The following is a 24,658-nucleotide window of genomic DNA, read 5'->3' as shown; positions in this document are numbered from 1 at the left end:
CTTAGCTTGTCCGTGCGCTTCCGAGCGTGGAGTGCCGGTGATGGAGCCCGGGTTCGGGGCCACCTTGCCCCGTGTTGCCGAGCCCGTGCTGGGTGTCCGTGCAGGGGCGCTTACACATGGGCACGCGGCGCTGCTTCCTCAGCCCTCTGCGGGGGGTCTCGCTGCCCTGCTGAAGCTCTTTCCCTCTTTCCATCTTCTTCAATCCCAGCACTGCGTCCATCAACCTGACCAGCTGCAAGTACGAGAGCGGTGAGTCCGCAGGGTGACGGGTGCCCTCTCAGACCCAGCGCCTGCGCGAGCGCTGGGCTGCGCACAGCACAGACCTCACTGCGCAGCTGCCGTTACGTGTTTATTGTTTGTAAGCGGCTTGGACCCCCACGCTCGGGATTGAGGTGGTGTCTGGTTTGAAGAGAAACAAGACACGGACCCTCCTCGCAGCCTCCCCCGGCGCTCGCCTCTGTGTGACCCGGAGAGCTGCCTCCCGGGTTCTTTTGCCATGGCCAGAACAACTAAAGCTGAGGGGAGGGCTCGGGTAGGGGCTTGTCTAACTCGGAACAGGTCGTGGAGGAGGACCCCTCTTGCCGGCCTCCTCCAGTGGGAGGCTCTGGGCGGCTCTTTCCTTCCCCCATTTGCCCTCTCTGCCTGCGTGAGCTGTGTCCCCAGAGAAGAGGCTCGTTGCCTCTGACGGGTGTTGTTAGCCAGCCCGCTAGTGCCAGCGTCCCGGCGTTGTGGATCCGCTTGGGCCCGGCGCCGGCTGGGGACGGGTGGGCAGAGGGGCCGGAGCGGCGGCAGGGCCGGAGCAGAGCTGGGCTCACCCGCCAGGCTGGGCCGCAGGGCGCTGCCAAGGCCCTGCAGCGACGCTCTGCTGCCGCGGGGGCTCGATACTATCAGTAAGAAATAAGCTATTGATTATTCAGGTATGGCCACCTCCTTGTAAGTGCCTAGGAAGAGGGAAGTTTCTGGCCTTGAGCTGCCCTTTTTGTGTTTTCTGGCTGAGCTGCTCCGGTCATGTAGCTGTGCCTATCCGTGATCCCCTCCGCAGCTTGGGAAGAGGCCAAAGTCAGAACGGCTCATCCCGGTAACAGCCCTTCTGCTCCAGAGCTTGTGCGTTCTGCTGCCAAGCAGCCTTCGATGTGGAGCTGGCACGGGGGCACTGCAGAGCTCCGTGTGCCCGTGGTGCCCGTGGTGCCCGTGGGCTGGAGCCTGCCCCAGCTCCAGGAGTGCCCGAGGCTGCCCAGGGCCTGCGGTCACGGCTCGTGGTGGCCGTAGCCAGCTTAAGGTCGTGTCCCCTAAGGGTCCCAGTGTCCTTCCATCCACGAGAGCGGAAGAGGGGGGCTCGCTGCACGGTCCTGTCCCCTGTCACTTTGCAGGTGAAACAACCCCTGGGGTTCAAAGGCTCTGCCTGCCCCGGGGTGCCCTTTCTGATCCGCTCTTTTTGGTGCAGTGCGGCGAGCTGCACAAAACTGCGGGCTGAAAGAAGTGGGAGAAAATGAGGAGTGGACAATATATTGGACGGACTACTCGGTCTCTCTGGAGCGTGTCATGGAGATGAAGCGGTTTCAGGTAAATACCCCTCCATGGAAAGGGAGCCCAGCGGGAAGAGCTTGGAAAGGAGGATGAGACAGAGGGTCATTAATGGACCATATTGTTGCAGAACGGAACAAGTGTCCAGAATTAGCTCCCATATCCCCTCCTTGTCTGCAGCAGGTCCAGAGTGGGGAGGTTCACAAGCCCTTTCTTCATTTCTGTTTCTGACACGGTGCCGCCAGCCACAGTTTGGCGGTTAGCAGCGTGAATTGGAAAGCTGCCAACCCTTTTAATTTAGTACAAAATAAATGTTTCTTGCTGAAAAACTGCTCCCTTCCTGAAACAGTGATGTTCTAGGGAGGAAGAGCTGCAGGGCTGGGTGGAATGGGCAGATAAGTCAAAGTGATGAAGTTCAGATAAAGCAGCTCTCGCATAATGTGTTCCTCAGCAGCCGTTCGAGGCGGCCGCCGGCCCCTGCTCCGGTGGCTTTGCTGTTTCTCCACGCGCTGGCTCCCCTCGCTCGAGGATCGCGGCTGCTGCGCCTTTGCTGATGCTGTTTTTCTTCTGCGCCTCTTTCAGAAAATCAACCATTTTCCAGGCATGACGGAGATCTGCCGCAAGGACTTGCTGGCTCGCAATCTTAACCGCATGCTCAAACTCTTCCCCAAGGAATACAATATTTTTCCTCGTACTTGGTGCCTGCCAGCCGAGTGAGTTGTACCCGTTAATGCAGCAGACAGCAGGGAGGGGGGAATTAGGAAGTGGTAACCCCTGTAGTTGACAGCCAGGCTGTGGGTGAAACCTTCTGAGGTTTCCTATCTCGGTTTGGGCCTCCGTAAGCTGCCCTGGAATTCCCTGGATGTTCTTGTCCATGCTTCTACCTCACACACCCTTAGTCCTGTGCATGGGGTTGGAGCGCCTGCCTCCCTGCTTAGGCGGCTGCAGGCTGAACCGGGCCAAGCCCGGGAGACAGCCCCGAAGGCCAAGGGCAGGGCTGGCTGCAGCCGAGGTGGCCACGGAGCCCTGCACGAGCCTCCTGCAGCCGGGGAGCGCCCGGGACGGGGACAGGGACCTGCGTCTGCCCCGGCAGCGCGGAGGGCGGCAGGAAGGGCAGGCCCTGCCGAGCCAGGCCGGGTCTGTGCGAGCTGCCCCGGGCTGCGGGGCGACAGCTCCGGGGCCCTGATCCCGCAGCGAGGGCGATGGGAAGAGCCAGAGCTGCTTGGAAGGAGCCACGATAGCTATTCCTAGACATTCCCTACAGGGGTTTTCCTTACCGTGACCTGAAAACCTCAGAGAAGGGCTTTCGTGACCTGTTCTACAGCCTGACTCTGCTTTGGTTAGAGGCACCTGACACATCTGTGCTGACATGCCAGCGCCGCAGAACGTCCCGTTTGCGCCGGCCTTGTAGAACAGTGGTTTGCTGTGTTTTGCTAGTAGTGTGTTTTGTATTGGAAGGCAGTTGTCATGTGTCCTTTCAATCTTCTCATTTCTAGAGAAAACAAACCTACTTCTTTCTCTCCAAGCTCCATTTCCTGGAATTTGATTCCTCTTGGCACTGTCCTCTGGAATTTATCCTGTTTGCCTACCTCTTTCCTGGACGTGGTGCCCGGGACGGGCAGTGCTGCTGCAGGGAGGTCGTTTCTGGCGCCTGGGCGCTCCTCGAAGCTGGAGATGAGCTCTGCAACCAGCTGGCCCAGGGCGTGAGCCTTCCCCGGGAGCCTTTGCACCCTGCCTGGAACGTTCTGACCGCTCCGAGCGTGGCCTCTGCCCTGTTTGCTGATGAGTCAGGACGAAAGTGCTCTACAAACTCGACTCCTTCCTCCTTTGCAGTCGGAGCTTGTTTGTTTTCTCTGGATCTCTGCAGCAGCAGAGCCCAAACCTCACCTGTTCCCGAGTGAGGAGTGGTGGCCGTTTCCTGTGAACCTCCTGGCAGGGGTGGAGAGGTGCCACCACGTGTTGGACCCTGGAGGTCCTGTCAGGTTGCAAATGGACTGATTTATAATGGCATGAATCAGGAAACACTGTACTATTCCTCTGCTGTAGAAGTTTGGTCTGTACAGGCCCGCAGCACCGTAGTTGGAGTATCTAAATGCTATACAAGAGTTCAGGGGTTGGTGTTTTGTTTTGTTTTAAGGCTTTTAACAGTCACTGTTTCGTTCTGTAGCTACGGGGATTTCCAGACCTATACCCGTGTGAGGAAAAACAGAACATTCATCTGCAAGCCCGACAGCGGCTGCCAGGGCAGAGGAATCTTCATCACACGTAACGCGAAGGATATCAAGCACGGAGAGCATATGATTTGTCAGCAATATATCTCTAAGGTAACAGGGACTGTCTTGCAGCGCGTGTGAGAGACTCCAGCTCCTCCTCGTCTCCTCTGCCCGGCTTCTCCCAGGCTCAGCCTGGGCCTCGCCGCGGAGCCGTGCCGTCGCACCTGCCGTTTCCCATCTCATTCCTGTTTCTGCCTTTTGTCTCACAGCCCTTCCTTATCGATGGCTTTAAGTTCGACATGCGTGTCTATGTGCTGGTCACCTCCTGTGACCCGCTGAAGGTATTTGTCTACAAGGAGGGGCTAGCCCGGTTTGCTACCATGAGGTACATCGAGCCCAGCAGCAACAACCTGGTAAAAAAGGGAAGTTTCCATGAAACTCACACTAGTATTCATAGGTTCTAGCCACTATTTTGTCCAAGGGGCATTCCAGACCCTGGAAAGTCGGGCTCGTGGGTTTCCTAGCTCTTGTCTTCCCTTCTCTCTGTAGCTTCTCTTCACACAAGGCTTTTCGGGAGTATTTGCAAGACAGAGATTCCCTGGTCCTGCAGTTGGGCTGTTCACTGGCCTTACCTCAGAATCGTAGAGTTGTTTATGCTGGAGACAACTTTGGAAGATCTCCAGTCCAACCCCGGTTCAAAATAGGGTTGACACTGAATTCAGATCAGGTTGCTCCACGTTTTGTCCAGTTGGGTCTTGAAAATCTCTAAGGACAAAGATACAAAGATTCCCCGGGGTCTCTGGACGCTGCTGCTGCTCCCCTTCATGAGCCACCCGGGCTCTGTGTCCCTCCTCGTCCCACGGGCAGCGGGAGAGGGAGCTGGGGATGGCCTGGTGGTAGCGGAACGGCCGGAGCCGGGAGCGCCGGGGCGGGAAGCGGGGCAGGAATGCGCGGCCGTGCGCGTGCCCGTCGGCAGGGTCCGTGCTGCAGGTCCCAGGGCTGCAGGGCTGCTCCCTGCGTCCCCAGCGCGCACGGTGTCCGGCAGGAGCTACCCTGGGCTTCCCCCCGTCTCCCCACTCACCCAGGAGTGCTCGTGGAAATGCCCTTTCCCTCCAGCGTGTGCATGTCGCAGAGAGCTCCTCTGCTTTCCGTGAATAAAGGAAAAAGAGTAATTTGCTGCAGCTTCTGCCCAGAGAACTCCCTTGTTTACTGGCGAGGCCCAGCCGGGATGGCCTTTGTGCAGCGCGTGGCCCCAGAGGAGGGAGGACGGTGCGGGGGGCAGAGCTCTGCGGGGCTCCCTTCCCCCGGGAGCCGCGGCAGGATTAACTCCTTGCTGCTGCGGGAAGCGGCAGCGCCGGGCGAGGTCGTCACGGGATTAGTTAGTACTCGTGGGACTCGGGGGCTGTTTTTCTGTTTGCGCTCTGAAGTTAAGAATAAATGAAGGTCTCTTGCGGTTCCTCTCTCAGGACGATATCTGCATGCATTTGACCAATTACTCTATCAATAAACATAACGAAAACTTCGTCCGGGATGACACAGTGGGCAGTAAGAGGTATTGTCGTTTCTAGATGCTACAACTCCTCGTGCACATCCTGCAGGAAAGCTGCATTTGGGACACTCGTTTACTTCATTCTTTCTTGGGGAAAATGCGGAATCATAGGTCAGCTCTTATCATCTTCTGTCCTCCACACAGGAAACTGTCCACCCTGAACGCCTGGATGATGGATAACAGCTACAACACAAAGAAACTCTGGGAAGATATTGAAGATATTGTTATAAAGACCCTTATTTCAGCTCACCCCGTTGTGAAGCACAATTACCAAAGCTGCTTTCCTAACCACACTACTGGCTGTGCCTGCTTTGAGATACTGGGTTTTGATATTTTGCTAGATAGAAAGCTGAAACCGTGGCTGCTAGAGGTGAGGAAGGATTCTCCTGCTGCGCTGAAACCGCTCGGGAAACGGCAGATAGCCGAGGGCCAATAGCTCGTCTGTGGGAAGCGCTGGAACAAAGAGCTGTGGGATGGGCAGGACTTGCTTAAGGTTGATTAAAATGTGAACAAGGTGGCTCAAAGTTAAACAGTCTGGGAAGACAAGTGGCCAAGCAACCTGCAGGCTAAGCAAGCCTAGCTCAGCAGGTCTGAGGTCTTGTTCCCTCTCCCACTCCGTAACAGCAGGGAGCTTCCCTGCGCCGCGGCTCCGCGGCTGCCTGCGCCGCTGCAGCAGGGACGGGGAGGGCAGGGGCGGCTGGGGAGCGTGGGGTGCCGAGCGCGCCGTGCCGTGGGCCGGCTCCGTGTCCCCAGCTCAGATCAGCCCCTTGTTTTGCAGGTGAATCACTCTCCCAGCTTCACCACGGACTCCCACCTGGACCGTGAAGTGAAGGATGCTCTTCTCTTTGATACCATCAACCTGATAAACGTGCATGCCTGTGACAAAAGGAAGGTGCTGGAGGAGGACAAGCAGCGGGTGAAGGAGCGGCTCCTCCAGGCCCACCACGCTGCCCGAGCATCCAGGTACTGCTCTGCCCCATCCTGCTGCTGGGAAAGCTGAGGCAGGCCAAAAACAAGGAGAGCTCCCAGCAGCTGTGGCGCTGCGGCCTGCGAAGGGCCAGCCCGGGCCACCCGCATCCCGGGACGGGCTCGTGGGTGCGGAGCTGGGGGCGCTGCCGGCCCCGCGGTGCTGGGCTCGCGGTGACGCCTGGCGCAGCCCCGGCCTCCCCCAGAGCACGGCCGCTCTCCAGGGCTGCGGCCTTCCCGCCCTCCTTTGTCTGCATTCCCTTCACGGCTGATCAATCCACAGGACCTCTCGAGGCCAGGCTAGCCGAGCCCGCGCTCCGGCTTTTCCTGGCGTGCAGGGAGATGCCGGAGCTCCCTGCAGCTCCCTCTGCCGTTAGGGAGCCTGGGAGAGCTGCAGGCTGGGGAGGCCGAACGCGTTTGCCCAGCGCGTCCCTGCAGCCCGGGCTGCTCCAGGCCCGCAGAGCTGGGAGCAGCGCAGCGCGCGCTCCTTCCAGAGGCAGCTTCTGGGTGAAGTTTTCTGCAGACTGGTTTAGTGCTGCGCAGAGGCTGAGGGGCAGGGCGGGAGCCGCGCAGCAGGCGGAGAGCCGAGAACCTCGTCCGGGAGAGGAGGGAGCGGGAGGAGCGGCGCGTCCCTGCAGGGAGCCCCGGGGAAGGGAAGGGAAGGGAAGGGGGCAGCGGCGGCCGGGCCCCTCGTTCTGCAGCGGGTTCAGCCGGGGGCTCCGGCGGCTCCCCCTGCGTCTGCTCCCGCTCCGCAGGCGCGAGGAGCTGGAGAGCAGCCAGGCCGCGTGGCTGGCGCGGGCCGAGGAGTACGAGGACTCCCACCTGGGAGGCTTCCGGCGCATCTACCCGGCACATGGAACGGACAAGTACGAGCCCTTCTTCAAGCAGAGCGGCTCCCTCTTCCAGGAAACAGCAGCCTCTAAAGCACGAGAGCAGTGTGCCAGGTAGATGCCTGCCCTGTAGGGATGGCATGAATGCTGCTCGCTTCTGATCCCTCCTGGGAAATGGCTCTTTCTGTTGCTTAAGAGCCGTAAGAGAGATGGTGAGAGCTGAAGGAGGGGGGTCTGCCTGTGCTGTGTCACCATGGCAGAGGCGCTTCCGATGGCCGGCGTCCTTGGGAGGCAAGGGCAGTATTCCAGGGATTTGGGGATTCTGGAGGCGCTCTGCTGCACATGGCCTCCACCTTTGTGGTGGCACAAACTAATTCAAGAGCACTTCCGACCGAGCTAAGAATCTCTCTCAAAACCAGTGCCAGCCCATTTCTTGGCAACTTCCATTATGGTCTCTACTCCCTACAAAGCTTCTGGCTGTAGGATAATGTCCCTGAACCGAACTCTCTGCAGCTTTTCAGTGACCAAGACTGATGTTTTATGGCAGGCAGCAGCTGGAGGAAATCCGCTTGAAGAAGGAAGAGTGGGAAGTTCTTACTGGGAAGAAGAAAAAGGAGAGAAAAGAAACCCTGCAAGGAGAGTCAGCTGGGGACAAATCCCAGACCCGCAACAAGACTGGAGCTCCTGCAACCCAGCCCATCTACAGAAGCACCAGGATGTGGGACAGAAAGGTGCCTTTTCCCCATCCTCAGTGCTGGTCCGTGGGGCTCTCAAGGGCAGGAATGTGGCTCCAGATGGACCCGTGGGTATCTCCCGAGGAGCAGAACTGCAGGGTGGGACCCCCGTTCATGAAGTGTGATTAGTTGATAGCTTGTGCTGGGAGATGCTTGTGGTCACCACTATTGCCCATTTCGTGTTGCGCTTCCCACGGGGACCTTCTCCCCACTCCACCCTGACGTCCCTAATTCTCTCTAGGCCTCCCTAGTGCAGCCTGCAGCTTTTTCTCTCTTGTGCATTACCTGTGGCTTCAACCTGGCTGTAACACAGGTGTTTCTTTCCGAAGATGCAGCAACAAATGCAGTATGACTCTATGCTGCCCCAGGATATTGTGGAAAAGGAGGAGCAGAAAAGAGTAAAGGCTCTTATGCAGCGTGAAAAGCTCATCCGCAGTCTCGGCATCGTAGATCAGCTCTCGTGGCTGATCCCCCCGCTTGGCAGAGCAGCAAACAGCTCCTGCACCGTTGTCGCCCAGAGCCAGGTAACAGATCCCGTAGGGAGACCCCGGGAGCCCGAGGCGGCCGCGCGAGGGAGGAGTCCTGGGCGCTGAGCGCCTGTGGTGGGGCTGAGTTAAACGGGGTCCAGGGAGGACCCCGGGGCTTCGTAGGGGCAGGTTTCTGTCCCGTTGCAAACGGGCGGCGTGCGAGGGCAGAGCGCAGGGTGCCCTTCCCTGCACCAAAGCTGCCCTCTGGGCACGGCGGTTGCCGGCACGCAGCCCGTGCAGCCTGCATCTCCGGGGCACTAATGTCCCTCGTGCCCAGGTGCTCCTTAGCTGGCTAGTGCCATTTCAGTCCTTCATTCTAGCTAAGTAAAGGGAATTGCCGGGTACGCTCTTAGTAGCTGTGAGCACTAACATGCCAGGAGCTTGGTAAAGGAGCACAGAACAGAGAGGGGCTGAATGGAAGTGGAAAGAGGGCAAGTATATAATAATACCCACATTTAAGAAGTGCTTCAGTGAATTCTGCACTGTAGCGGAGGCCTCTCCGCAGACGCTCCCTGCCGTCCCCGCGCGTGGGGCTGAGCGCGGCCCCTGCTCTCCCCGCAGCTCCCCCGGGCCCCGCTCCGGGCGCAGGAGGCCCCCGCGCTCATGACGCTCATCCCGCTCTCGCTGCTGGGCGGCGCGGGCCGCGCTTCGGGACCGCAGATCACGCACAGGGCTCCCGCCAAGGCAGACCTGCCCGCCAGGACCAGCTTTTGCCCTGCCGCCTTGGGCTCCCTCTGGGTGCGGGGCCAGAGCGTCCCCTGCCACGAGCACGCCGGGACTCAGCGCTGCCTGCGGCCGCGCGACGCGGCCTGCGTGCGGAGCCGAGCGGCGCTGGCCGCTGCCACAGCCGGCCCCGAAGGCCACGTGCTGCAGGTGAGAGGCCAGCGCTTCCCCGGGGACACGAGCAGGAGCGGGGGCTGTGAGTGCTCGATCTGAGCCGCGGCCCCGCGCTCGGACCTGCGCCCTCCCGAGGGCCCCGCTCGAGTGACCGTTCCTGCCGGCCGCGCTCTCCGCTCCCATCCGTGTCGGTTGAAATGTGTGTCCTTGTGTTCGATCAAAAGTGCCCAGCAAAGACCTGTCTGTGGTTCTCATCGGCGCTGGGTCTGACACGTTCTGGATCGTGGCAAACTCTGGAAAGCCGCTGAGTGCCAGGAGTTGAGGATGCCCCTGGGCTTGTCTGGGATGATGGGAGAGTTGGGCTAAAACAGCCCTCGGGGCTGGAGGCGGCAGCGCTGCCCGGCCAGGAGCCCCGGTGCGCAGGGAGTCCCGGCTGCTGCCCTCTGCGGTTGCCCCGTCGCACGGAGCAGCCCCGGTGCCCCCGTCGTGCCGCTGCCCCGGGGGCTCTGCCGGCCCTCGCCGTGGAGGTTTCTCCCCGCCGGGCCCGTCCCCCGGGCAGAGCCCGGAGCGGGGTCTGTCCGCCTGGGGCGCGGGGCCGGGTCGCGGCTCCCGGCTCCTCCCCGCTGGTCCCCGGCGGCCCCGGAGCGGCGGGAGGAGGCGGGGCCGGGCCGGCCATGGCGGCGGCGGCGGCGCTGCTGCTGCGGCGGGGGCTGCGCGGGGCCGCGCTGCTCGGGGGGGCTCCGCGGCGGGCGGCGGCAGCGCGGGACGGAAACGGGGACCCGGAGCAGCCGGACACGGCGCTGGAGGAGGCGGAGGAGAGGTGCGGGCCGGGCCGGGCCGGGCCGGGCTGGCAGCGCGCGGCGCTCACGCGGTGCCCGCAGGGAGCGGAGGCGGCGCCGGGCCGCCCGGCTGCAGCGGCTGCGGCGGGAGCTGGGCCCGGAGCGCGGCGCGGCGCCGGAGCGGAGCCTCAGCCGCCAGGCCATGGAGCAGATGCGGTGAGAGCCGGGCCGGGCCGAGCCGAGCCGAGCCGGGCCGGGCCGCCGCTCACGGGCGCGTGTCCCGCAGGTTCCTGCGGCGGGAGCTGCCCGAGGAGTGGCCGCTGCAGCGGCTGGCGCGGGGCTTCGGCGTGAGCGCCGAGGAGGCGCGGCGGGTCCTGCGGAGCCGCTGGAGCCCCGCGCCGCGGCGGGCGCAGCGCCAGGACGCGCGGGCGGCGGCGCGGGCCGGGGCCGGGGCCGGGGCGGGCGCGGGGCGCGAGGTGCGGGGCCCCGACGGGCGCCTCCTGTTCCGGCTGCCGCAATAAACGTCGTCGCGCCGCGACCCGCCCCCCCGCGCGCCGCCATGGGCTCCGAGGCCGCGCGGCTGCTGGAGGCCGCCGAGTTCGCGGCCGAGAAGCACAAGGGGCAGCGGCGCAAGGACCCCGAGGGCACCCCCTACATCAACCACCCGATCGGTGCGGCCGCCCGCGCCCGGGAACGGCCCTCCGCGGCTCCCGACCTGCCGCGGCTCCCGCGCCCCGTCCCGAGCGCCGGGAATCACCCCCCGTGACCCCCGTCCCGTCCCGTCCCGGTCCCCGTCCCGGTCCCCGTCCCGGAGCGGCGCCCGCCTGGGAAGGAGCCCCAGGATCCCTCCCGCCATCTGCGCCCTGGGAAGAGCCCTGGGCCCCCTCGTGCCGCGGAACGCTGCCCGCCCCATCCCATAGCGCCAGCTGGGAAGGGGCCCTGGGACCCCCGTGCCGACCACGGTCCTGGAGCGGGACCCTGCCCCACACAGCGCCCGGGGCTGCCCCTCGTCCCGGAGCGGTGCCCCCTGCCCACCCTGTCCCCGCGCGCTGCCCTCGACCCCCGTCCTGCCCCGGGACCCTCTCTCATCCCAAAGTGCTGCCCAGCGTGGGAATGAGCGCCTGGGATCCCCGTCCTGCCCCGGGATCCCCGTCCTGCCCCGGGATCCCGTCCTGCCCTGTCCCAGTCCCGCTGCGGTGCCCGCACCCCGCGGTCCCTGCACCCCCCGTCCTGCGCCGGGATCCCCCGCGCGGGGCCCTGCCCTGGGGCGGGATGGGGAGGCCGCCGCCGCCGCCACGGCCCCCTCTGGCCGCAGCCGTGGCCCGGATCCTGGCGCAGGAGGCCGGCGTGACGGACACGGTGGTGCTGCAGGTGAGGCGCCGCCGCCCGGGCCCCCGTCCCAGTCCCGTCCCGTTCGCTCCGGCCCCCCCGTCCCAGTCCCGTCCCGCTCGCTCCGGCCCCCCCGTCCCAGTCCGGTCCCGTTCGCTCCGGCCCATCCCGCGCTGCCCGTCCCGGCGCAGGCGGCGCTGCTGCACGACACGCTGGAGGACACGGCGGCCACGGCGGCGGAGCTGGAGCGGCGCTTCGGCGCGGCCGTGCGCGCGGTGGTGGAGGAGCTCACGGACGACAAGGCGCTGCCCGCGGCCGAGCGCAAGCGGCTGCGCGAGGAGCGCGCGCCCGGCTGCAGCGCCCGCGCCCGCCTCGTGCTGCTGGCCGACAAGCTGCACAACCTGCGCGACCTGCGGCGCCGCCCGCCCGCAGGTACCGGCACCGGCACCGGAACGGCGGCGCGGCGGAACGGCGGGGCCGGCCCCGGGGCCCGGGGGGGACGGGCGTGCCGCGGGCCGGTGCCGGAAGTGACGGCTGTCCCGCAGACTGGCCGGAGGAGCGCGTGCAGGAGTACTTCCGGTGGGCGGCGCGCGTGGCGCGCGGGCTGCGCGGGACGAGCCCGGCGCTGGAGGCGGCGCTGGACACGGAGCTGGCGGCGCGCGGGGAGCGGCTCTGAGCGGCTGCGACGGGCCGGAACGGGCAATAAACGGGCCACGAACGGGCGAGCCGCCCTCCGCCTCCTGTGTCCTTGGGGGAGCACTTCCGCTTCCGCGCGGGTTGCCGTGGCGACGGCCACTTCCTGCGCGCGCGGGTTCGCGTTCCGGGTGGGTCCGGCGGGGCGCGCGGCCGCGTTCCGGAGCGCCGCCGCCCGCCATGGCGCTCGCCGCGCGCAGCGACGCGCCGGAGCCGCCCGACTTCGGCCTCCTGAAGCGGCTGGCGCGGGACCAGCTCATCTACCTGCTGGAGCAGGTGCGGGGGCGCCGCGGGGGGCGCCGGAGGGGGCGCCATGGGGCGGGGGGCGCAGTCCGTGGGGCGCTATGGGGCAGGGGGGCGCAGTCCGTGGGGCGCTATGGGGCGGGGGGCGCAGTCCGTGGGGCGCCATGGGGCAGGGGGCGCAGTCCGTGGGGCGCTATGGGGCGGGGGGCGCAGTCCGTGGGGCGCCATGGGGCAGGGGGCGCAGTCCGTGGGGCGCTATGGGGCGGGGGGCGCAGTCCGTGGGGCGCCATGGGGCGGGGGGCGCAGTCCGTGGGGCGCCATGGGGCAGGGGGCGCAGTCCGTGGGGCGCCATGGGGCAGGGCCTGCAGGAGCGGAGCCGCCCGGGGCGCGCAGGGGCCGGGGCTGGCGGTGCCGGCGCAGCCACGGGTGCCCCCGCGCGGCAGCTCCCCGGCAGGAAGGACCTGTTCATCGAGGCCGACCTCATGAGCCCCCTGGACCGCATCGCCAACGTCTCCATCCTCAAGGTAGCGCGGGGGCCGGGGGGACGCGGGGCTCCCGCTGCCGCCGCTCACGGCCCCGCCGCCCGCAGCAACACGACGTGGACAAGCTGTACAAGGTGGAGGGCCGCCCGGCCGCCAGCGCCTGCGAGCAGTGAGTGCCGCCGCGCCGGGGCTGGGGACGGGACGGGGCGGCGCGGGGCCCCCGCGGTCCCGGCGCGGGGCCGGCTCCCTCAGCTGTCACTCTGTGGCCAGGCTCTGCTTCCTCGTGCGCCCGCGGATCCGGACCATGCGGAACATCGCTGGTGAGTGACGGGGGCGCCGCCGCACCGCGCGGGGCACGTGGCCGCGGGGACATTCCGGAGCCCGGCCGCCGGGGCCCTGCTCCCGGCTCCCTTCCTGGCGGGAGCTGCTGGGAGCGCAGGCCCTGCCGCGCGGGAAGGCTCTGCCGGGGCTGCTGGGCGGTTCTGGGTCCGGTTAACACGGGTCTCCCCTGCAGATATTGTCAACGCCGACAAGATGTCAGGGAGGAGCCGCAAGTACAAGATCATCTTCAGCCCCCAGAAGGTCAGTCTGGCTGCGCCTCTCGCCAGTCACTGCCATAGGCTCCCAGTGCAGCTCTCCTGCCTTCGTGCTGCTCCTGAAACTGGAAGTTTGTGGTTTCTTAGCCAGAACAACTGAGCAGAAAGCAAATGTTGCAGCGCTTGGGAACACGACAGTCACCTGCAGCACAGGGGCCCTTGGTCTGCACCCTGCACAAGTGACGCAGGAGCCTGGCCGGGGCTGAGGGTCTCTTCTCGTCTTGCAGTTTTACGCTTGCGAGATGGTGCTGGAGGAAGAGGGCGTCTTTGGTGGTGAGTGGCCCCGGGAGCCCGAGCCCCGTGGCCGCCCGCGGCAGCGCTGGCCTCGCGGGAGGTCCCCACGCGCCCGCGGGAGCCGCGCGTGCCGGGCAGCAGCGTCCCGCGGAGCAGCGGCCCCGTCCCGGCGCTCCGGCCGCGTCTCCGAGGTGGCGGCAGCTCTCAGGGCTGCTCCCTTGGGCGCTCGGCAGCTGTTGCCTCTTTCTGTCGCGCGTTCAGATGTGACCTGTGACGAATGGTCCTTCTACCTGCTGCCGCTGGACGACGACATCATCAGCATGGAGCTGCCCGAGTTCTTCCACGACTACTTCTTGGTCAGTGGGGCAGCTCCGCCGGGGTCGCAGCCCTTCCCTCTCCGTTCCCTGGGCCCGGGACACAGGAGCTCCATCGCACAGATGGACGGGTTGTGTTTTGCTCAGCGCCCTCGGCCCTTCCGCAAACTTTCCCGTGCTGCTCCCTCAGCCAGCTGCTCTGCTGGGCTCTGATTTCCTTCCTTCGCCCAGCCCTGCACACTGGCTCCTGCTCCGGTTGCTCCTGAGCAGGTTTTGGGTTTTTTCCTGTGTGTTTCTGAGGGTTTCCTTCCTGGGAGCCCAGCTCCTGGCCCGCTCCGTCGCCGCTCCGGCCCAGCCGGGCTCCCTGGCGTACAGGGGGTCCCGAGCCGCCTGCCCCGACCCGCTGCCCGCGTCGCTGTGCTCTGCAGGAAGGGGATCACCGCTGGATCAACTCTGTCGCCCGAGCGTTGCAGTTGCTCAGCTCCCTGTACGGGCCCTTCAGCAAGGCCTACGGCATCGGCCGCTGCGCCAAGGTACCGCCGCGCCGCTGAGCTCGGGGCCGGGGGCTGCCGTTTGCAGGGGGCCCCTTCCGTCAGCCCTGCGGCATCTGTGTGCCCTGGGCTCCCGCTCACAGGCGGTTCCGGGGGTGTCAGGCCCATCTGTAGGACGGGTTGTGGCACCTGTGTTTGCCCTGGCGGGCAGGGAGCGTGGACAGGGTGTGCGTGTGACACCGGGACGCGCCGTGCCCGGCCATGGAGGGGGGGTCCCTGCGGCACCAGGACGCCCCGTGCCCCTTGGGGGTGCTCGGGGCCGGTCCTTCACGGGCCCTGATTGCCCCGTTCTCCCCACAGATGAGCTACGAGCTGTGGCGGGAGCTGGAGGAGGAGAGCGACAGTGACGGGCAGGGCAGGAAGCCCGAGATCGGCCAGATCTTCCTCATGGACAGAGGCAGGGCCGCGGGGCGGCGGGAGCAGGGGCCGGAGCTGGGAGCCGCGGGGCCAGGCGGTGCCAGGAGCTCTGCAGAGCAGCCCCTGGGGCGCAGGGTCCTGCTGGCTCCGGGAGCTGCCCAAGATTCCCGCATTCCCTGTGAAAGTTCCCAGAACCGGAGCTTTTGCTCAAGCGCATTTATTGATCCATTCAAATCAATGACACTTAAATGATTCTGTAAGGAATGGCATCAAGTAAAACGGCAAGGATTAGGGGGAGAAAAAGAGAAAGAAACAGAGAGAAGTTCAGAAAGTTGTCGGCGCTCCCGGGCCGTGCCGGTCCTGCCGCTCCGAGGGCTTTGCCGTTAGCGCCGCGTGCGGACGGGCTGCCCCTCTGGCCCGGCCCCGGGTCAGCCGTGCGGGTGCAACAAGCGGCGCTCGCGGCGCGGGGCCCGGGTCCCTCCCGCGCTCCGGAGGGGCAGGCGCTGCCCCGTGTCCCCGGCCGCGGCGCAGGGCCCGGCGGCGCCGCCACGCGCGCTCTCCCCGCAGACACGGACTACGTGACGGCGCTCTGCTCGCAGGTGGTCTACGAGGGGCTGCTGGACGACACCTTCCGCATCAAGTGCGGTGGGTCCCCGGCGAGGGCCCTGCTCCCCGCCGGCGCTGCCGGTGCTGCCAGCTCCGGCCCTTGCCGGCAGCGCTGGGAAAAGCCCCTCTGTGCCCGCAGGGAGCGTGGACTTCGGGCCCGACGTCACCTCTTCTGACAAGAGCATTAAGGTGCTGCTCAACTCCCAGGACAAGGTGAGGGCTGCAGGAGGGACTGTCTGCCCTGGCACAAGCAGCACCTCGCGTGGCTGTTGGTCAGGGTGCCGAAGCGCCGCGGCTGGCCGTGCTTTGGCTGGAGCAGGGTCCCCAGCGCCGGGGCTGCGCTCACGGCCGCGCCGCGCTCCGCAGGTCTTCAACCAGATCCGCAACGAACATTTCTCCAGCGTTTTCGGCTTCCTGGGTCAGAAGTCCCGTAACCTGCAGGCGCAGTACGACGTGAGCGCAGGGCCCGGCTGCCCCGTCCCGCCGGGATCCCGGGCGCTCGGCACCCCCACGGACGCTCTTCCTTCCGCAGCGGCGCCGCGGGATGGACATCAAGCAGATGAAGAACTTTGTCTCCCAGGAGCTGAAGGGCCTGAAGCAGGAGCATCGCCTGCTGAGCCTGCGTAGGAGCCTGGGCAGGGAGAGCGGGGCCCAGGGCCCTGCTCTGGGGCAGGAGGGCTCTGTGCTGGAGGGCCAGGCTGCCTCCAGAGGGTCCTGTCTGCGCTCTGCAGATATTGGCGCCTGTGAGTCCATCATGAAGAAGAAAACCAAGCAGGACTTCCAGGAGATGATGAAGACTGAGCACGGTGAGTGCCCGGGCTCTGCCGCCCCCGTCCCAGGCCTTGTTTGCGTAGCCTCCGCTGTGCCCCACGGCACGGTCGGGGCAGCCCCACGGCCTGGCTGACCCCCCGCAGCCCCCGGCCGTGTCCTCGCGTGGCCCTGTCCCCATGTGGCAATGCCCCCGCGTGGCCGTGTCCTCGCGTGGCCGTGTCCCCGCGTGGCCGTGCTCGGAGCAGGGCAGCTCTGCGGCACCGTGGGCCCCGGGCGGGCGCTGAGGGGACCCTGCCTGTCCCCGCAGCTCTGCTGGAGGGCTTCGACATCCGCGAGAGCACCAGCTTCATCGAGGAGCACATCGACCGGCAGGTGGGCGCGCGCGGGGCCGGGCGGCGCGGGGCGGCGTGGCCGCGCGGGCTCACGGCCCCGTGCCCACGCAGGTGTCCCCCGTGGAGAGCCTGCGCCTCATGTGCCTGCTGTCCCTCACGGAGAGCGGTGAGCAGCCGCGGCGCCGCGCGGGCTCCCGGGCCCTGCGCGCGCGCTCAGAAATCCCCGCGGCCCCCAGGTCTCGTCCCCAAGGACTATCGCTCCCTGAAGAGCCAGTACCTGCAGGTGAGCGCGGGCGCCGGGGCCGGTACCTGGATGCGGCCCCGGGGGCCCCGCTCACGCGCCGCCCCCGCAGAGCTACGGCCCCGAGCACCTCCTCACCTTCCACAACCTCAAGCGCGCGGGGCTGCTCACGGAGCAGAGCCCCGGGGAGACGCTCACGGCCGTGGAGAGCAGAGTCAGCAAGCTGGTGACGGACCGCGCCGCAGGTGGGACCCGCCGCCGATCCGTCCTCCGCGCCCCGAGATCAGGGCTCTGAGCCGTTTCTTCCTGCCTTGTTTTCCAGGAAAAATCACCGATGCGTTTAATTCTTTGGCCAGGAAGAGCAATTTTCGAGGCATCAGCAAGAAGCTGGGGTTGGTAGGTGCCGAGGCTGCTGCTCTGTCCTCATACCCGCTGCTGGCAGAGGGCCCTGGCTGGTGTGTGCCCCGCAGCTGGGCACGGTCCCTTCACAAGACACCAGGGACACCGCAGCGCCCACCGTGGGCCGCGTCCCGGACAAACGCCAGGGATGCCCAGGCAGACGGCTGTGGAGGGCAGTGCTGGCGCCTGCCGGCTCACGGGGCCGCGCGGGGCCACAGAGGGGCCCGCGACGCGGGGCCCAGCGCGTCCCGGAGCCGCCTGCCCGTGGGCTGCGGGTGCCGGGCGGAGGGACGGGGCCGGGGACGCGGCTGCGAGTGCTGGGAGCCGCCTGGCCCAAGCTGCTCCCGCACGTGGTATCACGTGTGAATCTGCAGATCCCCCGCGTGGACGGAGAGTACGACCTGAAGATGCCGCGGGACATGGCCTACGTTTTCAGCGGGGCCTACGTGCCCCTGAGCTGCAAGATCATCGAGCAGGTGCGTGTCCGCCCCGGGCAGGCGCTGCGGCTCTTCCCGAGGGAATCCCGCCTCCCTCGGAGCCGCCGTCCTTGCAGGGGGCTGGTTCCCATCGGCCTCCCCGGGCCTCGCATCCCGGCCGGCCGGTAGCGCTGTGCCCGGTGCCCGCGCTGCCGTTCCGCATCCCCGTCCCTCCCCTCCAGGTGCTGGAGCGCAGGAGCTGGCTGGGCCTCGAGGAAGTCGTGCGCCTGCTCAACGGCAACGAGTTTTCCGTGGCAGGTACCGCTGCGCAGGGCTCCCGCGGGCTCGGCCGCGCGGCCAGCGCCGACGCTGTCCCCGTTGCAGACAGCGCCCCGGAGGACGGCCCTGCCGCCGAGTCGCAGCGCGTCATCCTCGCCGTCTTCCTGGGCGGCTGCACCTTCTCCGAAATCGCTGCCCTGCGCTTCCTGGGCCGGGAGAAAGGTAGGGGCCCCGCTGCGGGGCTGAACGCAGAGCCCGCGGGCACCCGGCTCCGGGTGTCAATCGGAGCAGCCGGTGCCGCCCGGCTCGGCTCGGCCGCGGTGTCCCCGCTGCCTCCCCCGGGGCGGCCGCACGGGCGCTGCCCTGCGCACAGCGGGGCCGCAGCCGCCCATGCCTCCCTCGCAGGGTACAAGTTCATCTTCCTCACGACGGCCATCACCAACAGCGCGCGCATGATGGAGGCCATGATCGAGACCAAGGCGTGAGGCCCGGGGCTCCTGTGGGCCGGGCAGGGACTGCGCGCCGGGGCCTGGCGGGCCTGCCCCAATAAACTGCACAACTGCACTGCTGTGGTGCTGCACAACTGCCTCGCTGCGCTGCTGAACTGCTGCGCGGCGGCTCTGCGGGCCGGGCCGGGCCGGGCCGGGCCGGCGGGACCGGGCCGGGGGCGGGGCCGGGTTCTCGGGGGGCGGGCGGGGGAAGGCGCGGCACACGCGCATGCGCAGCCGCCGCGGCGCGCACAGGGAGGGGCGGGCTGCAGTGCGCAGGCGCCCCGGCGGCGGGTCACGTGTCCGCTGTCAAATTCGGAGCGCGCAGGCGACGGGCGGTTGCGTTTCACCCGGCCGGGCGCGCCGCTCGCTGATTGGGCGAGACTCCGAGGGGTGCTTCGCTGCCATTGGCTGCCGCCCCGCTTGGGGCGGGGCCGGCCTGCAGCAAAGGGCGAGTCACTTTCGGGGCGGGGCCCGAGCGGCGGTTGTAGGCGGGGCCTGGCGTGACGCAGCCGGGCGCGGCAGCCAATGAGCGGCCGCGCGGCCGAGTTCAAGTCGGCAGTGAGGAGCGCGGCGGCGGGACGCGTTGTGCCGCGATGAGGCGGAGGTGGCGGGGCCGGGACCGGGGCGGCGAGACGGGGGGGACCGGGCGGGCGAGAGGGGGGGACCGGGAGGGCGACAGGGCGGGGACCGGGGCGGCGGCGGGAGCGGGGGTAGGGGTGGGGGGGAAGGACCGGGGAGGGAGGGGCGGGGGGGGGGGGCAAAGGGGGGAGGGGCGAGAGAAGGGACCGGCGGGGGGGGGGGGCGACATGGGACCGGGGCGGCGGCGGGAAAGGGGCCCCGCCGCCGATGCCGCCGCGTCCCGTGCCCGCAGCGAGGCGCTGGCGTCCGAGTGCGTGCTGTGCCTGACCCGCGCCCTGGAGATGCTGCGCGACATCTGGGAGGAGATCGGCATCCTGGAGGAGCAGCGCCTGGAGCGCACCAACGCGGTCAGGATGCACCTGCAGGTGGGCGGCCGCGCCGGGGGAGCCCCGTGCCCCCCGCTGGGAACAGGGCGCTGCGGCCTAGCAGGGCCTTTAGCAGCTCCCGGTCGTGTCCCTGCACTCCCGGCCCGCCCTGGGCCGCGTCACTCTCCTGGGCGCTCCCTCGGTCCCCTCTCGGCTCTCGTGGGTCGTTCTTCACCCGTGCCTTGCTGCGTGTGCCGCATCCCCGCGTCCTCCCCTGTGCCGCAGGGCCTCCTGGAGCAGATGATCAAGGAGGAGGAGGAGCTGAAGGAGCGGCTCCTGAATAGCATCGCCACGCACCGAAAGGCCGCCGACACCCTCTGCCGGGAGCTCCAGCTGGAGCCCATCCAGGTGGGGCGGCGCCTCCCTCCTGGGGTCTTGCCGGCTGCAATCCCTGACCAGGCAGCTCGGCAAGGCCTGAGCTCACAGAGCAAATTCCTGTTCCTGAAGCTGGGGCCAGTCAAAGCTCGTGTGCGTTTGTGCGCGGCGGTGCGGGGAGGTGGTCGGGAGGTCGGGTATCCCACAGCATCCCTCATGTGTCCTTGCTGGGCTTGCGCTTGCCTTAGGAGCAGATGGTTCTAAAGCAGGGCTTGTGTCTCAGGCCTTAGCCAAGATGTCCTAGCTGTGTGTGTGTTGAGTCTGCGAGAGACAGAGTGCTGATGTCCGGACTCCTGTAGGTGGAGGAGGAGAGCACCCTCCTGCAGCTGGAGAAGTGTCTGCGTACCCGCGCGGAAGCTCTGCTCGAGGAGATGGAGGACAGGAAGCGGGAGCTGAATACCCTGCAAGAACAAGACCAAGACTTGTGCAGCACTCTCTGCACGACTCCATTCTGCATCGACAGCAATGCCGTGCCCAGCCTGGAGAAGCTGGAGTGCTACAGGAAACACTTGGCCTCTCTGGCTGCTGAGAAGGTAGGTGAAGAGGTGCTGAGGAAGTCCTTGAAGGTGGCACGGCAAGGTCGTCTCTGGCTTCTAATGGCACTCGTCACCTTTAGGAGCGAAGACAAGAAGTGTTTGTCAGCATCAAGCGCCAGATCATCCTGTGCATGGAAGAGCTGGACCACACTCCAAACAGCAGCTTTGAGCAGGATGTGGTGTGCAAGGACGAAGCTGATTTCTGTCTGTCCACAGAGAACCTTGCTGCCCTTCAGGACCTGCTGCAGCAGGTACGTGGGGCTCCGAGCCGGCAGTGCCTGCCCTGACTGCCAGGGCTGTGGTGGCTGCCAGGGTATCCTGGTGGCACCTACAGCAGAGTGCAAAGCATTAGTTGCTCTGTCTTGAACAAGCCCGTGCGTGTAGTGGCTTGGAAGGGGATCCTGGCACATGAGCGAGCAGCTTTGCTGGTCACAGTGGAGAGAAGGGGCCTACCCGTGCCCCTCGGGACAGACTGTGCTTATGCTGACCCTGTGCTGCAGCTGGAAGGCCAAAGATCCCTGAACGAAGCCCTGTGCGTGGATCTGCGCTCCAGGATCATGCTGCTGTGGGAAAGGCTGCAGGTTCCTGCAGAGGAGAGAGAAGCTTCTGCAGTGCACATGACCGGATCGAGAGCCAAAACCAGGAGAGCCGTAAGGAATCCTGTGCCCTTTGGAGGGGTGGCGGGGAGCAGCAGCTCTGGGCTCGTATTTCTGTTTCCTCAGCTAGGGTGGTGCAGTAGCTCCCACAGTGAGGTGTAATGTGAGTGGGCCAAATCCTGCCCTCCTGGGCAGAGGAGCAGGGCGTTGTACTGGCGAGTGGCTCATGTTAGAAAGTTCTTTCTGCAGCAGGTAAATTCTGTTCTGCACGGCTTATGCTCGTGCTGCCTGCTCTGAATCTGTGCTGCGTTCTGGTTGGCAGCTGCAGCTGGAAGTGGATCGTTTAGAGGAGCTGAAGCTGCAGAACCTGAAGGAGGTGATTCAGGCAACCAGAGCAGAGCTGGTTGACTGCTGGGACAAATGTTTCTATAGCCAGGAGCAGCGAGACGCCTTCAGGCCCTACTATGAAGGTATGTGCTGGGGCTCTTGTTCGCTGTGGTTGTCCGTGAGCAGCCGAGCGGCTGGAAGGGGCCGCCCCGCTGCCCGGAGCGGGCTGGGAACGCCGGCTGCCCCTCTGTAAACCGGCTGTTGTGCCTCTCCAGAGGACTACACGGAGACCCTGCTCCAGCTCCACGACGCCGAGGTGGGCAGGGTGAAGCGTTACTACGAGACGCACAAGGATCTCTTTGAAGCTGCCCAAAAATGGGAGGAGAACTGGCAGCGGTTTCTGGAGCTGGAGGTATCGCCTGGGCAGGGGCCTGTTCTGCCTTGCCCTCCGGCTCGGTGCTCGGCACCCGCCGGCTTCCCCCGGCGCGCGGGGTCTTGCGGGGGCTTGGGGACACGTGGGGCGCCGCGCGTGGTCCGGTGACCTCGCCGTGCCCCGGGGCGCCCAGCCGGGCTCTCCTCACCCCCGTTCTGTCCGCAGAGGAAAACCACCGACCCCAGCCGCTTTGCCAACCGTGGAGGGGCACTGCTGAAAGAGGAGAAGCAGCGGGCGAAGCTGCAGAAGACTCTTGCCAAGGTAGGCTCAGCCCCGGAGCGGGAAGCTGTGCTTCCAGGTGGGAATCCCCAGCGCTGGCAGGAGCGCAGCCCTCGGATCCGCGGGCCGTGGAGATGCTCCTGGGCAGGCGCTGGCCTCTGAGGGCCGGGGCCAGCAGCCGTGTTTCATGCTGCCCTTGTGTCCCGCTCCAGCTGCAGGAGGAGCTGGAGAGCAGGGTCCAAGCCTACGAGCAGGAGCGTGGGGAGGCCTTCCTGGTGAAGGGGCAGCAGTTCACGGAGTACGTGGCAGAGCAGTGGCAGTGCTACCACCTGGAGAAAGAGAAGGAGAAGCAGGAGAGGGTGAGTGCGAAGCCGCCTGCTGTGCCTTGACCCTGGGGCAGAAGGTGGCCCAGGCCTCAGCCTGGAGAAGCGCCCGCGGAGGTTCCCTACCAGCTGCTGCCAGAGCTCTGCATGGAGCGCAGCATCTTCTCACTCCCTGTCCATAGACAGCTCCGTGCAAAGCCCTTCTTAACCAACATGGTTAGTTGATGTTGTGCTGAGCCCTTTTCTTGGCCCTAGCTGTGCCAGGACTGTGTTTAGGTTCTGGATACCTGCAGATTTGCAGGGGGCCGGGTGTACTCTGTACCGTGGAGGCCTCCCGGCGCGTGGGGCACGCAGGCGCCGCCGCCGCGTGCGGGGCTCTGGGCTCGTCGTGTGCCCGGGTCGTGACGCCGTTCTCCCGTGCAGCACCTCAAGAAAAGCCGCCAGACTGAGACGGAGATGCTGTACGGGAGCACCCCGCGGACACCCATCAAGCGCCGGCTACTTGGCCCCCACCCATCTGGCAAAGTAAGGAAGGTAAATTGTATTGTAAATTGTATTGTAAATTGTCTGTATTGAGCAGCGTGGGAACAGGCTGAGCCCTCAGTGCTTGGCCTGGGCCCTTCTGGAGGGGGAAAACAGCACCTAGAGCGTTTCCTGGTGTCGCTTTGCCCTCAGTCCTGCACGCAGACGTGCAGGGACGGTTTGGGGCTGTGGTGGCAGCGTGATGGAAGCAGGGCAGGAGCTGCCCTGTGGCACTTCTGGTCTCTGTGGGACACCTGGGCTGGTGCTCGCAGCCCCGGAGGCCCCCCACGGCGCACGCGTCACCTCGGTGTCCTTGCTGCGCGTGCCCGGGGCCTTCCCTCCCACGGCACTCGTGTTCTGTTGTCTCCTCAGCTCAACGGCACTTCCATCTCCAGCCCTGCGCCCAACAGCACGGGCCGCTCCGTGCTGGGGAGGACGCTCTACCGCTCGCCCCCGTCCTGGCTGCCGCCGTCTGCAGGGAAGGTGAGGAGCGGGCTGGGCAGCGGGGCGGCCGCAGCTCTGCCCTTCCTCGCACCCGCAAAACTCGGCCTCTACCGCGTGCCAGGAGCCCGCGGGGCCCAGCTGCTCGCAGGGTCTTTGAGAGCAGCACCGTGGGGCAGGAAGGGAGGGCAGAATTCAGGAACCCTCCCTCCCGCTCTGCCTCGTGCTCTGCGTCTGCTCCTCTGGGCCCCGTCAGCCCGGGACACCTTCGACCCGCAGCTGGGGACACCGTGTGTGCCGTGGATGGGAACTGGGCCCCAACCCACACAGGGGCTGCTGGAGGCCGGTGCAGAGCCCTGGCTTTGCTTTCGAGTTCCTCTTGTGTCCGGTCTAACGGGATCCTGTTCCCACGCTCTGGCCAGGCTGCTCGGACCCCCAGCCGCGTGACCACGAAACCTCCTCGGCCAGGGCACAAGGAGCAGAACAAGGAGAACGTTCCGGGGAAGAACACAACCGCCCTGAGCGGTGGGTGCACCCCCAAAGCCCCTGCCCAGAAAACCACCAGCATTAATTCTGTTGCCAGCACCTATTCCGAATTTGCGGTAATTCACCTCTTCTCACCCTCACTTGGGCAGCACCCCGAGGGTCACGGGTGGGCACGGGGCTCCCGCTGTCCCTGCACAGAGCAGCTGCTGCCTGTGCCCGTGGCACCAGCACTGCCGGCTGCCGAGCCAGCCCTTAGCAAGGGGCTGGGGCCGGGCGGACCCTGCGCCCGCTGCAGCGCCAGCTCTGCCCTTCCTGCCGCTGCGACGGGCCCCCTGCGCCGCTGCCCTTCCCGGGACAGCGCTCCGAGCCTGGGCCTGGCACGGCCGGGGCCGTCCCTGCTGCCCTCGCTCTCCTCATCCCCCTTCCCCTTCTTTTCCAGCGTGAACTTTCCAAGGCTTCCCGGTGTGACACCAGCTCCCGCATCCTGAACTCCACCACTACCAACACCTACTGCCCGTAGCCGTAGCGCGCTGCTCCGCTGCCCCCGTGCAATAGCCGTTGTCTGCCGCATACACTAGCTGCCTGCCACAACGGGGAATGAAGGAGATACTGTTTTATAAATGCTTTTATTGGGGGAAATTGTTGAGAATATTTGAGATTAAAGGTTCAAGTACGCTGTCTTGGGGGGTAGCACTTCAGTGGGTGCTGGCTGGGGGGCAGGCTCTGCCTTTCTGCGCCCGCTCGGGGACAGACAGGCCCGAGGCAGAGGCGCATTGGCCCTGCAGCCTCTTTGCCCCTTTTCTCTGTTTCTGTAGTTATTTTCCATCATGCTCGGGCCAGGGCCAAGCACCCTGCGTTGTCAGAGGGAGCCGTGGTGGCCCAGGGTTTTTGGCAGGCGTTACTGTCCCCAGGTGGGATCACCCCCTCCCTCCAGCCTGGATTCGGGCCCCTGTGGCCCTGCGGGCAGCCCTGGGACACTCTGTGCACCTTGGTTCATGAAATTCTGTTGTACGTGTCTGTCATGCCTAATTTGCACCATGTTATCACTACAGCCCCCACTGCTCTTAGTCCTAGTTCTGTCCCCTTGCTCTGTACATATAAAT

General features: G+C 66.1%; 5 protein-coding genes across 5 annotated transcripts; all 5 read left to right on the top strand.

Annotated features, from left to right (window-relative positions):
• The first annotated feature begins 206 nt into the window (after positions 1-206).
• Positions 207-9,279, top strand: TTLL13 (tubulin tyrosine ligase like 13). Its single transcript, XM_088519739.1, has 12 exons — positions 207-249; positions 1,445-1,563; positions 2,107-2,237; positions 3,692-3,848; positions 4,007-4,150; positions 5,204-5,289; positions 5,431-5,656; positions 6,065-6,249; positions 7,008-7,196; positions 7,630-7,813; positions 8,146-8,340; positions 8,899-9,279. Exons 2-12 carry the CDS (start codon positions 1,543-1,545, stop codon positions 9,277-9,279), a joined length of 1,899 nt encoding a protein of 632 aa, XP_088375865.1. The 5' UTR covers positions 207-249; positions 1,445-1,542.
• A 575-nt stretch (positions 9,280-9,854) lies between these two features.
• On the top strand, positions 9,855-10,480 carry NGRN (neugrin, neurite outgrowth associated). Its single transcript, XM_088519443.1, has 3 exons — positions 9,855-10,000; positions 10,062-10,175; positions 10,246-10,480. The coding sequence occupies exons 1-3, from the start codon at positions 9,855-9,857 to the stop codon at positions 10,478-10,480; spliced, it is 495 nt and encodes a 164-aa protein (XP_088375569.1).
• Positions 10,481-10,518: 38 nt separating this feature from the next.
• On the top strand, positions 10,519-11,964 carry HDDC3 (HD domain containing 3). Its single transcript, XM_088539784.1, has 4 exons — positions 10,519-10,630; positions 11,275-11,330; positions 11,480-11,720; positions 11,834-11,964. The coding sequence occupies exons 1-4, from the start codon at positions 10,519-10,521 to the stop codon at positions 11,962-11,964; spliced, it is 540 nt and encodes a 179-aa protein (XP_088395910.1).
• A 197-nt stretch (positions 11,965-12,161) lies between these two features.
• On the top strand, positions 12,162-18,300 carry VPS33B (VPS33B late endosome and lysosome associated). The gene is made up of 23 exons (XM_088530959.1): positions 12,162-12,257; positions 12,668-12,748; positions 12,814-12,875; positions 12,977-13,026; positions 13,221-13,288; positions 13,530-13,575; positions 13,798-13,892; positions 14,279-14,383; positions 14,702-14,798; positions 15,326-15,403; positions 15,504-15,577; positions 15,731-15,817; positions 15,897-15,987; positions 16,096-16,170; positions 16,443-16,507; positions 16,579-16,633; positions 16,704-16,750; positions 16,821-16,953; positions 17,031-17,104; positions 17,482-17,583; positions 17,766-17,841; positions 17,908-18,024; positions 18,208-18,300. The coding sequence occupies exons 1-23, from the start codon at positions 12,162-12,164 to the stop codon at positions 18,285-18,287; spliced, it is 1,854 nt and encodes a 617-aa protein (XP_088387085.1). The 3' UTR covers positions 18,288-18,300.
• Positions 18,301-18,886: 586 nt separating this feature from the next.
• PRC1 (protein regulator of cytokinesis 1) lies at positions 18,887-24,075 on the top strand. Its single transcript, XM_088537561.1, has 14 exons — positions 18,887-18,897; positions 19,165-19,297; positions 19,523-19,645; positions 19,972-20,205; positions 20,289-20,459; positions 20,709-20,858; positions 21,127-21,274; positions 21,407-21,543; positions 21,730-21,825; positions 21,996-22,142; positions 22,530-22,640; positions 23,001-23,111; positions 23,492-23,671; positions 23,995-24,075. The coding sequence occupies exons 1-14, from the start codon at positions 18,887-18,889 to the stop codon at positions 24,073-24,075; spliced, it is 1,833 nt and encodes a 610-aa protein (XP_088393687.1).
• The last annotated feature ends 583 nt before the right edge of the window (positions 24,076-24,658 follow it).

This window comes from Tinamus guttatus, unplaced genomic scaffold, assembly GCF_059628265.1.
Source record: "Tinamus guttatus ecotype Peru unplaced genomic scaffold, ASM5962826v1 Tinamus_guttatus_pri_ptg000004l, whole genome shotgun sequence".
Taxonomy (NCBI): Eukaryota; Metazoa; Chordata; class Aves; order Tinamiformes; family Tinamidae; genus Tinamus; species Tinamus guttatus.
Note: the sequence above shows the minus strand (reverse complement) of the source record. Positions and strands in the feature narration are given on the sequence as shown.

What these genes read in the sequence shown, in the direction of transcription:
- TTLL13 (XM_088519739.1), top strand. Translation starts at nt 1,543, where the DNA reads ATGGAGATGAAGCGGTTTCAG. An exon ending in TGGAGATGAAGCGGTTTCAG is followed by an intron (nt 1,564 to 2,106) that starts GTAAATACCCCT and finishes CGCCTCTTTCAG; the next exon opens with AAAATCAACCATTTTCCAGG. An exon ending in GTCAGCAATATATCTCTAAG is followed by an intron (nt 3,849 to 4,006) that starts GTAACAGGGACT and finishes TTTGTCTCACAG; the next exon opens with CCCTTCCTTATCGATGGCTT.
- NGRN (XM_088519443.1), top strand. Translation starts at nt 9,855, where the DNA reads ATGGCGGCGGCGGCGGCGCTGCTGCTGCGGCGGGGGCTGCGCGGGGCC. An exon ending in CTGGAGGAGGCGGAGGAGAG is followed by an intron (nt 10,001 to 10,061) that starts GTGCGGGCCGGG and finishes CGGTGCCCGCAG; the next exon opens with GGAGCGGAGGCGGCGCCGGG. An exon ending in CAGGCCATGGAGCAGATGCG is followed by an intron (nt 10,176 to 10,245) that starts GTGAGAGCCGGG and finishes CGTGTCCCGCAG; the next exon opens with GTTCCTGCGGCGGGAGCTGC.
- HDDC3 (XM_088539784.1), top strand. Translation starts at nt 10,519, where the DNA reads ATGGGCTCCGAGGCCGCGCGGCTGCTGGAGGCCGCCGAGTTCGCGGCC. An exon ending in CTACATCAACCACCCGATCG is followed by an intron (nt 10,631 to 11,274) that starts GTGCGGCCGCCC and finishes CTCTGGCCGCAG; the next exon opens with CCGTGGCCCGGATCCTGGCG. An exon ending in GCGGCGCCGCCCGCCCGCAG is followed by an intron (nt 11,721 to 11,833) that starts GTACCGGCACCG and finishes GCTGTCCCGCAG; the next exon opens with ACTGGCCGGAGGAGCGCGTG.
- VPS33B (XM_088530959.1), top strand. Translation starts at nt 12,162, where the DNA reads ATGGCGCTCGCCGCGCGCAGCGACGCGCCGGAGCCGCCCGACTTCGGC. An exon ending in GACCATGCGGAACATCGCTG is followed by an intron (nt 13,027 to 13,220) that starts GTGAGTGACGGG and finishes TCTCCCCTGCAG; the next exon opens with ATATTGTCAACGCCGACAAG. An exon ending in CAACGAGTTTTCCGTGGCAG is followed by an intron (nt 17,842 to 17,907) that starts GTACCGCTGCGC and finishes TCCCCGTTGCAG; the next exon opens with ACAGCGCCCCGGAGGACGGC.
- PRC1 (XM_088537561.1), top strand. An exon ending in TTCAGGACCTGCTGCAGCAG is followed by an intron (nt 20,460 to 20,708) that starts GTACGTGGGGCT and finishes CCTGTGCTGCAG; the next exon opens with CTGGAAGGCCAAAGATCCCT. An exon ending in GCACCTATTCCGAATTTGCG is followed by an intron (nt 23,672 to 23,994) that starts GTAATTCACCTC and finishes CTTCTTTTCCAG; the next exon opens with CGTGAACTTTCCAAGGCTTC.